The sequence below is a fragment of the Sebastes fasciatus genome, chromosome 16 (genome assembly GCF_043250625.1).
Source record: "Sebastes fasciatus isolate fSebFas1 chromosome 16, fSebFas1.pri, whole genome shotgun sequence".
Classification (NCBI taxonomy): Eukaryota; Metazoa; Chordata; class Actinopteri; order Perciformes; family Sebastidae; genus Sebastes; species Sebastes fasciatus.
Window position 1 is genome coordinate 5722581 of NC_133810.1, and position 12456 is coordinate 5735036.

Consider the following 12456-nt stretch of genomic DNA (forward strand, 5'->3'; position numbering starts at 1 on the left):
AAAGTGTTGTCAAAGACTTGTTGACCAACCTTGTCTTTCCTCGGCTCCAGTAGTTGAGCGGTTGGCTTCGTTTTGCTTTGTCCATTGCTGTGAACACTTTCACTCTTCTTCACCTGATAGGAATCATTGGTCAGTTCATCACGTGCAGCTCAACTTCACTCACTGTCTGACAGGATTACTGTAATGATGCATCTGTCATGTGAGTGTGCTTTGCAGTAAATACCTTTTTGGCACTGGGTGCTTCTGAGCTGGGAGTACGGGGCTGGGATTTCACTGCCTTTGCTTTGGGTGTGCTGCTGCTGCTGTCTGTAAAAGTGAGTGCATGTTGATGATATAACAAAATAGCACTTGCAACAATGACATCACACTTGGGTCACTGATTTTTGCTGTTCAGTCCACCAACAATCTCTTTTTGCTTTACTGTTCATATTAAATTTGTGCTAATAACATGAAGGAAACTTTACTATGTACTAGTATACTATGACTTTTTCATTTTTTAAGATATATGACTTATTTTTCCGACACAATAACTGACTTTAAAAAAAAAAATTGACATACTATACTGTGACTTTTTTTCGACATACCATACAATTACTTTTTTTTTTACAAAGTTTTTCGACATACTATGACATTTTTTGACGGACTACGACTTTTTATTTCTGTCAACATAATATACTATGACTTTTTTTTTTTTTTTAAATGTTGACATACTATACTATTACTTTTTTTTCTCGACATATTCTATGACTTATTTTTTCCGACATAATATAAAACTCTTTTTTCGACTTACTATACTATGACTCTTAATTTTTTTCGACCTATTATACTATGACTTTTTTTTTTTACATACTATGACTTACTTTTTCTTTATTTTTTCCGACATAATATACTGACTCTTTTTTACAAAACTTTTCGACAGACTATACTATGACTTTTTTTTTTTTCTCGACATATTATTCTATGACTTTCTTTCGACATACTATACTATGAGTTAATTTTTTTCCGACATAATTTACTTCTTTTTTTCTTTTCTTCGACATACTAGACTATAACTTTTAATTCTTTTCAAAAAAAATTTTTTTTGACATACTATGACTTTTTTTTCATTTTTTTCCCGACATACTATACTATGACTTAATTTTTTTAGACACCCTATACTATGACTTTTTTTTACAAAATTTTCCGACATACTATACTATGACTTTTTAATAGTGAAACTGCTACCATGCCTTTCTCGTCCTCCCCTTTATGTTGCTGGTTAGTATACTTACTGGTCTTCTTGGGTGGAGCACTTCCATGGGACGAGGACGACGGGGAGCTTCCTCCACTGTTCTCTCCCGAGGAGCCCTTATCGTTGGATGTAGATGGTCCAGCTGTCACTTTAAAGTCACAGTTCTCCTTCGATATGCGGAACAGCTCCTAAGCAGAGTGATGAAATGACCACACGGGGTTCAGCCAAGAGATGTAATGTTTCGTGTCACGAGAGATTGAAGACCGGTGTTGCATTTAAGTAATTTAGCGCAGGCGTGTTTTACTGCCTCAGACAATATTTCAACTCATTTGTCAATGTTTGCAGGATGTTTGACGGCAAATTTGGTCCTCGACATTTAAATCATACCTTATATACCTAACTTATGCAGTGCATTGTTAAACAGCAGGCTCAATTATTCCACTCCTCCCATCACCTATATCACATTACCTCCCCTTTCTCACCCACCTTCCATTAGATATTTGAATGGAAATTGCCGTGTCTGATCAACAAAGGGTGTAAAAAGTTAACTCTTTCTTCCCGCACTCAGGGAGAACTATACATTATTAACACCAATGCGTCACACTATGACAATGTGTACTTGAATCAAAATGGTGAAATCCTACTTTAAGCTGGTGCAGGTTGGTAGCAGTCTTCCAGTCCTTGTCATCACGGATGCGCGTCATGCGGGGAAAGCGGATAGAGATGCCATCAGCGGTGTGCATTTCTGATTTGGAAAACTCTGCGCCTGTGATCTCCCAGACAGGTGCTTGCTGCAGCAGAGGAAACAAAGCAGCGGTCGGTGAAAAATAAATGACAAAGCAAATATATGACTGCTTTTCCATAAAATGAAAAAGAATCAATTCTAACTTCTGCTCAAAACGTGGGGGGGAAATCCACGACTATTGCTGTTTAAGGAAGGAAGTTTGTGGATTTCATTACTAGGTTCTATTTTCAGACTTGAAAGCCAGAAAAGGTTGTTTCAATCAAATGTCTTCAATCCCTGAAGTTAAAGTGTTTTCGTGCACGACTACTTTCAGGTTGAAAACACCTCCCAGCTCTGCAGCGTGGGTGATCATTACCTCAGTACGTTTGAGATAGAACGCATGCAGAACACATATTGCAAGAGATGCTTTTTACTCATCACTTAATTTAAAGGTCTGCAGCTATACAACCGGCTGTGCATGAACAGACCCCACTGGGAAATAGAAAAGTGCTGAATAGTGAAATCTCACCTGAGGATCACGAATAATGAAATCTGGATAATAGTTCTTGATGATTTTCAGCCAGCCTGGGATTTTGCTTGGGTCCTACACAAAGACACACACACACACACACAAATGATTAATCTTGGGTTTTATTACATCAGCTCAATATTCCAGACAGGCCTCTAAGTGGATCCTCTCTGACCTTGCTGATTTTGATCACGTCCAGCTCTTTCTGGAGCCGGGCCAAGGTGGCGTCATCGTAGCCTCCGGAGCACTTGGTGACTGTGCACCATTTCTTGGAGTGTGGATCGTAACAGCCCATTAGAAAACTGGACATGATGCCCCCTGGTGGGTAGAAGAACACACACGGCATTAGGTGGGAACTTCAGGAAAGTGCTGCCAGTGGATATATATATATAATATACTCCTGCACTGTATCATTTCACTTCCCAAAACTCACCTCCTCAAATCCACTTTTTAAAGGTCTCTTTTTCCAGCTGTTTTCTATTTCCCACTTTTGTCCCCCAGTATGTTATGACAAGCGTCTGATTTGTTGTTTCTGCTCTATTAGCTTGTCTTCACACTGCATGAGCCGTCTTCATTAGCCATGCTTTGGAGATTTGTACCTTTGTTTTAGCATTTGTTATGCTTCCGTTGTGTTATATGCTCATTACCGAGCCTCCTCAATGGCTCCCATATCTTGTCTGCTTGTATGCTTTAGCCACAGGCATGCACCATGTTTCATCTGCTTATTGTTCACATGAAATGCTACTGTACTAGAGTTTTACTGTTGTTAATTTCACCATCCTGTCTGAGTAAAGTTCAAACAGAATCTTAACACATTTTTTTATCTGTTCAAAATGTACCTTAAAGGGAGATTTGTCAAGTGTTTAATACTCTTATTAACATAGGAGGGGACAAATATGCTTATTTATGCAAAATAAATCAATTAACAACACAAAACAATGACAGATATTGTCCAGAAACCCTCACAGGTACTGCATTTAGCATAAAACATATGCTCAAATCATAACATGACAAACTGCAGCCCAACAGGCAACAACAGCTGTCAGTGTGTCAGTGTGCTGACTTGACTATGACTTGCCCCAAACTGCATGTGATTATCATAAAGTGGGCATGTCTGTAAAGGGGAGACTCGTGGGTACCCATAGAACCCATTTTCATTCACATATCTGGAGGTAAGAGGTCAAGGGACGCCTTTGAAAATGGCCATAACAGTTTTTCCTCAACAAAATTTAGCGCAAGTTTGCAGCGTTATCTAACCTCATTAACAACAAGCTAGTATGACATGGTTGTTACCAATAGATTCCTTAGGTTTGTAGTTTCATATGATACCAGTATCTCCACTCTAACTAGCTTTAAAACTGAGCTACAACCTAAAAATCGCAAGTTGCATTAATGAATTTAGTGGTGTTAAAACAAATTTGCGTTATCGCGCTAACTTTGACAGCCCTACTAAAAACCAATAAACACAAAAAAGGGGCATCAAGAAGTGGAAAAGATGTCGTTTAGGTCTTTACTGACCGTTTGAGCCTTTTCCATAGAAGGCCCCCAGCACCACCAGGTCAGCCGTGTCGGCCATCGCCCCTTCGTTCAAGTAATCCTTCTTCACCTTTAGCCAGTGGCGCTTCCCCGGTTCATAGGTACCCTGAGACACACAGATATTCACAGCTTGATCATCATAACGTTTCAGCTACATCTGTAATTCAAATGATTGTATAACTACTTATAAGTGTAACTTGCTCATTGTGTTCACACCCATCAGTTTCTTTCCAATTGGAGATAAAAAAGCAACTCACCTTCAAATCTTTTAGCACCAGGCCTTCAAGTCCCTCTCTGATGACACGAGTTATCATTTGAGCCAGATCTCCTGCCCTCTGGTACACACACATACACATATATATGATGATACCATGAGCTATTACAGATGTCTCATAAAGCAGAAAGACAAATTCAGAGTTGTACTCACAGTGACGTGTTTCATCTCTGAGAACAGGATCCTGTTGGTCACCTCAACCATGTTGTCGTGCAGGAACTTCCTGCGTTCAGACAGCGGCCTGGAGAATATGATGATATGAAATAATAAATGTAAGACAGTGTGTATTTACAATATTCATAATTATTAATGTAAATCTGTGATACAAATGTACTGTATGTTTAAAAATAAACACGTATGAATAAAACTTGGCTTTAGTTTTTGTGTTTATTTGAAAGTTGCTCAAAAATTATACTTAAGAAAATCCGAAGACATCTTTTTTAAGACAGTGAATGGGATGAAAAGACACATTACCTCTCCATGAGACTCACGCCGTTGAAGTAGATGCAGTCGAACACAAACAGGCACACTTTGGCATCTTGAAAAGCTTGTTTCTGAAGGGAGAGGAGAGTGAAGCGTGACAACAACAAAATCATGTTAAGAAAAAGAAGGTGCAAATTGGCTGTGGTGTTCTCACCTTGTGTACACCCAACGTCCCGAAGGGCAGGGGTTTACTGGTCTTTGTGTCAATTAGAAGGACTTCAGCATCCAATATCATACTGTGGCCTCCAGGGAAAGCCTGAGGGATGAATTCCTTGAAATGGGCCACCTGAAACACCAACATGGGCGGCTTAGAGCAGAAATAAGACATATTTGAAACAATTATTTCAGCAAGACCTAAGAGAGACTGGCACCATCCCACGGCCTAAATAAGAAGTCAAACTGTCTAAATAATAAGGTGCGTCGACCTGATAGAAGTGTAGATGAAATGACAAAAACACATTTGATTTTCCTCATTTTATCCATGTTCCATAATCTGAACTGATCTACGGTGATATCATTTATCACAATAAAACACATTAGGAAACTTGGACTATTATACAGAGCGTTAACCTAACGTTAACCTAACATTAACATTAATTGCCTAATTACTGTGGCTGAAGGTCCATAATCACCCATTTGGGCTGATGGGTAGCAAGGGCAACATGTCTAAAGACAACCAGGATAAAAGGCAAGACCTGGGCCACACTAAAACAGAAACAAGCCCCAGGAGGAAACGATAGTAGCTTCTGAAGTTTTTATATCGTTCTGTATCTTCTCAGTGTTCCTTATGTAGTCAAATCTCAACATTCAAAAAATGTTTTCCCATGTGACCTGACATAGGTTTCTGCATGATGACGCTGCTACATGTACAGTATATATACATCCTTATAGTCAGTGTATTAAAGTTACATACAGTAACTTAGATGGCGGTCGGCGTGCTCCCAGCAGACAGGAGTACCGACAAGAAGCTGAGCAAGGTGCCAATGTGGACGCCACGTTAGTTCAGATCCGAAAGTCACACAATAACACAAACAAACTAACTGATCGATGCAGCGGTAGACCAGCAACTCCTGTGTTCTGAGAGGTAAAATTACTGTTTTTGTGAATGGAGTCTGGTGGCTTTGAAGAGGGGAACTGAAGCCGTTATATCGCTCTCTTCAAAGCCACCAGACTACATTGATAAAAGCAGTAATTTTAGTAGTAACCAGCAGTAACCTACGTCACAGCACCGAGTAACTGAGCGGTGTTCCTCCAGATATTGTCATCAATTCTAATGTGTGAAGGGAAAACATACTTTTTAGCATTAAAAAGCCTGTAGAATGTGAGAAACGTAATAAAAAAAGAAGTAAGCCCCAATAAGCATTTAGACGGGGCGAGGCACATTGCTTGTGCATATAAAAGGCTTCTTGTGTTTTAGTACCTGGTGGTTTTTACTGAAGTTTACTGGAGGCTGGTATATATTTTGTGCACAGCAGCAGCCTCTAGTGGTTTGAAAAGGCTAATGAACATGATGTGGAGCTATTCATCTGCATGTTTTAAGGCTCTCGGCCTCCCGCTGAGAGAGCAAATGCTGGAAAATCACTGTGAGAAATGTCTGAATTTCATGCTGGGAAAATACCTTTAAGTTGCTAATCCTGCCGGGGCAAACCTGAGGAGCTGACATGCATTGTCATACTAATTGGTATACAACCTCGCAGGCTGTGTGTGTGCCTTTGTACAGTATGTGTGTGGGTGTGTGTGGTAAGACTGACTTTGTGTGGTAAGACTGGCTTGAGGCTGCGGCTGAAGTAGCTGAAGTTGTCTCCGTTCTTGTGGACTTGCACACGTTCTCCATCATACTTGATCTCAGAGTACATCCCGTTGGGGCATTTCTTCATGGCGTACTCGATGGATTTACATGCCTCCGCCTGAAAGGAAAACAACAACGAGCTCTCAGCAGGGAACCAAACTCTCATATATAATTACTTTTCATTAAAAGTTTCCCCTAGTTGCTCCAGTGGCAAAACTGAGCCTCTCTTTTAGACTTTGCTGTCAATGGACATTTTCACATACCCTAAAGGGATCATTCTTTTTTTATAATTTGCATTTTATTTTTGTGCTTTTGGCCGTTATTCTTATTGTATTCCGTTGTACTCACCAAGTGAACTGCTGAGATATGGGAACATAACTGAGACATAACTGAAAAGAAGTCTAACGGGTCAAGAGACACGAGCAGTCAGACAATCAGACAGGTTGGAAACAAACCGCTGGTTCAGCCAGACTGATTTAGAACATTTGGATTAGATACTGTAATCTAAACTAATGAGTTGACTTCAACCTGTCTGATCGTCTCACTGCTTGTGTTTCTTGACCCATCGGACTTTGCTGTAGACAGTGTTCATTTTGTTAACGAAAACTATGACGAAATATGTTCGTCCACGATCTTTTTTTCCATGACTAAGACAAGACGGCATCATTAAAAACCAACAGTGACGATATCAAACATGCAATATTGTTGACGAAAAGAGACTAAAATGTGTCACCTTCCACCTTCTCTTCCCACACAGCACTTAGATATAGACATAGTGCATCTAGTCCTTGTATATTACAGGAGTAATGCTACTGTGATGTTCATATTAAATAAGATAAACTATAAATTATGGTCACAACTACAAAAAGAAGACCTACATGTTGCATCAAGGTGTTGGTTTTAAATAAAAGGAGAGAGCAATAATAAAAAGCCGGCACTGTACTCAGCAAAACTGCATCGTAAACTCAATTCTCTGGTGTAATATTGCACTAATCGATATGACTATACTGGCGATGAGACTGCGCATTCACCTGCTGCTCTGAGTGCAATAACCGTATTTCAAAGCTCACCACCCTAAATCACATGTGTCCATACAATGTTTTAGTTACTCAACTCCATGTTTCTCCCTTCCTCTTTTCCCTGATTCCTTCCTTCCTTTGTAATGCGTCTACTGGATGTAACAGGAAGGGGATGTAGCTTTTCATGTTCTCCAAACTAATGTTAAAAAGAGACCGAAGTTCAAACTGAAAACACGGAATTTGTGAGCCTGTGGGAAGTTGGGAACTGGACTGTGAATTTCAATTTACTTTTATATTGCGTAATTAAAAGGCTGCTGTGTAAAGTGCAATTTAATGGTCTGTAGATTTTTTTAGAAAGCACACACACACACACGTTAAATCATGCTGAATTAATAGCTGCGTTTATAAATCACATGTTTAGAGTAGAGAGTTATCTGGTAGGTCCAGCTGCTGTCTGGGTCATCAGCTGGGAACATCATATTCTCTTCATCTTGTGAAGGTTACCCCTTAATGTGAAGGAATTAAGGGACCTCATTCAATCTCTTCTCTCCTTTTTAGCTTTGTGATTTTCTCTAGAACTCCTGTTTAAAATGCATTAGTGACTTTATCAAGGTATTTTTTGTTCACCGTTTCGTAATGCGACTTCCTTAAATCACTGCGGTTCAGACAAGTCTGCCTTGAATTGTATCACATACAGACGTACCAGTTAAATCAGGGAGAACTGTTCATTGTAGTGGTGCTACTCACCAACATGGGCTGAACGGGGGTCATGAGCGAGGCCTCCACAGTGAGGAGCTTCCTGGGTCCTGAGCCGTTAGACGCCTCCTGCTGATTCCTCAACACCCGCTCAATCACGTCACCCAGGTTACGCGAGGCCTTGAAGGCATCGTAGGCATTTGGATCCACGGCGTCCAAGCTGCATAAAACAGGCAGTAATTCAAGAGGAGTTCCAGATCGGTATGAAAACATAATCAAAGTGTATATCAACTTCTAGGCAGAAGACACTTACACGTGTTTTGCTCCAGAGTTCATCTTCAAGTCGTGTTTAATAAGACGAATGATGCATTTCAGGTCATTACCGGTGCATCTGTGATGAGAAGAGAGAGCAGATTATCACTGGGGGGAAATTGTGAAGCTAATGTCGGATGTATTACAGCATTTCATGAAGCAGAAATCCAGCTGTTACGATCAGAGAGGTTCTAAAATAAAACCACACAAGTAGTGAATATAAAATAATTACATTACTTTGTACAGAAATCGTAAGTCATTTAGAAAAAAAACTGCCCTATCACTGTCATATGACACTAGTAGACTTTTTATTCAATACAGCACAAAATACTGCTTCTGCCGGTTTACAGCTAGCAAGATGTTGTTTATGACAAATAAACATAGTCCCGCTCTGGCAGCTGCTACTGCGGAGGGGAGAATGTCAAATACAGATGTCTAGTATTTGTGTGTGTAAGACATGCCTCAGGCAGACAAACAAAAAGAAGGAAAAAAAACCAAATACCAACAATAAAAAAGGCAGAGCGAGCAAAACAAGACGAAACAAATAACGGCAACATTTACAAATGCTGTGAAAAGAAATCAAACAATCTGTCTCCCTGGCTTTTATACATGTTTGTAGTGAACGGTCTGCTTTTTGAAAAGCTTTGTGAACAATGACACCAAAACAGAGACGTCAAGTACGACTACAAAAGACAAGGCCACACATGATAACTTGTGTTATTACTATAACTAGTGTTAACAGGGGATGACATTAGGTACAAAATTCAGGTCACCTGCCACCATGGCAGATATATTATATATATTATATTAAGAAATGTTATACTAATGTCACTAATATCCAAAATGCACTGGTGATTTTTGTCATGGTAACATTTGTACCTATTGTATGTCCTTTGGGTGTGGCTTTTATATAAGCCATTATAGGTTTCTACCACACCCTCACACATATTTTACATTCCTTTCATGTGTGTGTGTGAAATAAATAATCATACAAAACTGAATTACCTTAACTATACTATTTACTACCCACACTAATTGATATGAAAATGATGATGCACTGCTTTACTTTTTGGAGATTTCCTCCAGCTCAGTCTGCTGCTCGTCCTCCTTGGTCAGCTGGGCGAGGCGGGTTAGTGAGGCGTCCACTTCCTGGATGGTCAGGAGGCTCTTGGTAGCCGCGAGAAACTTACTGTCCTCGAAGAACATCCTCACCGTCTCAGACACATCACCCTTAAGTAAAAAAAAAGACACCCACTATATTTTACAAGTGTCGTTTTTGACAATTAGTCATCATTTTCAATACAAAATGTCAAGAGACTATAATTGGCCCAGATAAAAATCCCCTGAGAAACTTATTTTCAGTCTAAAAATATAAATAAAACTGCTTTGAATAGCCGCTGGTGAGATGGTTTTTAGTTCTTAAAGAAAACATTCAGCATACGTTTGAACATTTGCAAAGAATAAGATCTGATGTGTGAGAACATATGGATCACAGACCTGCTCCAGATCCCGCACCATGTCATCCTGGTCGCACTTCAATATGCGGCTGAAAATCTTTACTATCTGCTTGTCATTGAGGTTGTAGACGCTTTTTACAACGCCTGGCAGGAGCAGTTTCACCGTCAGGAAAAGATCTCCATGGAACTTATCTGGGATGGAAAAAAAGTAGATTTATAACTAATATTTCGTTGTAGATTCTGTCACATACTGAAATCTGCTAAAGCGCATAAACACCAACCTCCTCCTGAGCCCTTCCTGAGGAACTTTTCAATGACCTGTGTCTTGGCATTGTAGCTGTTGTGTTCTGCCACCATGGCACAGAGCTTGCGGAACTCTCTGAAGAGGCAGTCCTTGTGCTGGATGTCACAAAGCTGCCTGGACAGGGGGCTGTCTTGGCTGACACCGGCGGAGGAAGAGGATGGTCCCGGGCTGCTGGAGCTGCTGGAGCTGCCAGCTTTTGCAGCTGATAGGACAGTGAAGTGGAACAGTAGATACGATGAGACCAATTTGACAGAGCAAATACTTCTGCTACATTCACAGTGGAACAAAAAGTAAAGCTCCTGATTTTAACAGTTTGAACAAATATCTGTTTCTGAATTTACTGATCCGCCTTTGTACTGTGGCTTAATGCAAACAATCGTTTTCCCATTCAATTGTCAAGCAAATTTTAAGTTAACTTTTAAAGTGATGCAAAAAAAAAATGCCAAATAGGCGCGTTTCCATCAACTGGTGTACCTACCAAAATGGAATGAATGAAATTATAAGTTGACTACCTTAGTTTCTAAAGCTTGGAAAAAAACGTCAGGATGGTTTATTTGTTTAGTATCATTTCTAATTTTGCTTTACAGCAAATAAGAAACCACTTAACCAGAGATGTCATATCTTACCAGTGAAGCCTGAGAACTTGCGTGGAGCGTTGAGGGATGGGTCAGCAGGAGGAGCCATCAGCTGACCTGTAGTGTTCATCTTGGCCTGCACCTTCTTCTTTGGACTGGCCTTGACTTTGGACATCAGGTCTACAAGACAAGACGAATGGCTTTAGAACAAATAAGGAACCATTTGAAATGAGATACCATTCCAATTTAAGTTTTCAATACACAAGTGAAACAGCTTAAACAAGAACAAAGATGTAAACTCTGACTGTGGATGGACACACTATTACACCTCTATATCGATGCATACACAATCATGTACAATACACACACATACACGTCAACCATCAATTTAGCTGTTCTATTGTCTTAATCTTGAATCTGTTTTGTTAATTTGATTGTTTAGGGTTGTGTCTAGATTAGGGATGGGAAGATATAGGATTTTATTGCAGATTGCGATAAAAAACACTAAAAATAAATTGATTGTGTTGAATTTCTATTATCGGTATCTTCCTGAATATCGTCACGAGTGACTTGAAAAAGCTGTCCAGCTTCGTTATCATAGAAGAGAAGTGAAGAGAGTTTAAGAGTTTTAAGCATATTTTGATAAGCACGATAATATCATGAATCACAATTATTTTGGCCAAGATAATTCATCTCATATTTAGTCTAGACGGTAACCTATGATTTGCGAAACTCTCGCGGGATGGTTAAGGTTAAGTTGGTCGTTGGGCAGCGAGTCTCGCAAGAGTTTTGGCAAATCATAGGTTACCGTCTAGACTAAATATGAGATGAATTTGTTAATTTGTTAATTGTTAAATTAATCTAACCTGAATTTTAAAGCCTAACCCGAGATGTTTTTTTTCCAACACCAGCTCAGGTACAACATGGCAGAGTAGCAAGAATGTTAACCCGTCTAATTAGTTGTACTGGTTGAACTGGTAAGATGCCATTAGGTGCAATGATGTGAGACACACCTAGCATGGTGTTGAGTAAAATACACCAACTCATTTATAGTTGACCGAGCGATGCCAAATCACTAGATGTTAAGGGTAAAAACACTAATAATAGCAGGAGTACTTGTTTCAGAGATATCTGTACTGATGTGTGATGCCTCTGGATTCTCTTTTCATCTATCACTTATTGACTTAATGACATGAATCTCCTTTGCAAATGTGAATCAATCGACTGGTGCTGTTTAACTGGTTGTGCAAAATTGCAAGCTGAGGTTCTGTGGACAGATAAGTTAGTATCAATTCTGTACTGTAGCCTCTGGCCAGTTTCATAGACTGCTCTCTAGAAAGGTCAAAGATCAGTGCCACTACACAGCAGTTCCCAGTGAGAGATAAAACTGCCTGGAATCCACAATAAAATCATAAAACATAATGCAACAACTTTATAGCTTTTGAGTAGTATAAAAAAGTTATTGTAAAGTAAAGTTTTGAGTGTTGTACCTGCAACATGTTTATTAATGACCTCCTTGTCCTGGTC

The 12456-nt window shown here is 39.6% G+C and overlaps 1 protein-coding gene across 3 annotated transcripts in view; it reads right to left on the reverse strand.

The window, feature by feature from the left end:
* Positions 1–12456, reverse strand: part of lig3 (ligase III, DNA, ATP-dependent) — a 159136-nt gene that overhangs the window by 708 nt on the left and 145972 nt on the right. For 2 of the 3 annotated variants that reach the window (XM_074609994.1, XM_074609993.1), the window contains 19 exons: positions 12420–12456; positions 10981–11109; positions 10332–10556; positions 10091–10242; positions 9660–9823; positions 8595–8672; positions 8333–8501; positions 6529–6684; positions 4932–5063; positions 4769–4848; positions 4448–4535; positions 4278–4355; positions 4003–4126; positions 2660–2802; positions 2485–2559; positions 1876–2022; positions 1272–1419; positions 224–306; positions 30–113 (listed from right to left, as the gene is read on the reverse strand). The exon at positions 12420–12456 is cut by the window's right edge and continues 535 nt beyond it. In XM_074609994.1, coding sequence (XP_074466095.1) covers positions 30–113; positions 224–306; positions 1272–1419; positions 1876–2022; positions 2485–2559; positions 2660–2802; positions 4003–4126; positions 4278–4355; positions 4448–4535; positions 4769–4848; positions 4932–5063; positions 6529–6684; positions 8333–8501; positions 8595–8672; positions 9660–9823; positions 10091–10242; positions 10332–10556; positions 10981–11109; positions 12420–12456 — 2292 coding nt within the window. Of the gene's footprint in view, positions 1–29; positions 114–223; positions 307–1267; positions 1420–1875; positions 2023–2484; positions 2560–2659; positions 2803–4002; positions 4127–4277; positions 4356–4447; positions 4536–4768; positions 4849–4931; positions 5064–6528; positions 6685–8332; positions 8502–8594; positions 8673–9659; positions 9824–10090; positions 10243–10331; positions 10557–10980; positions 11110–12419 lie in introns of all 3 variants that reach the window. The other variant, XM_074609995.1, reaches the window with a different exon arrangement.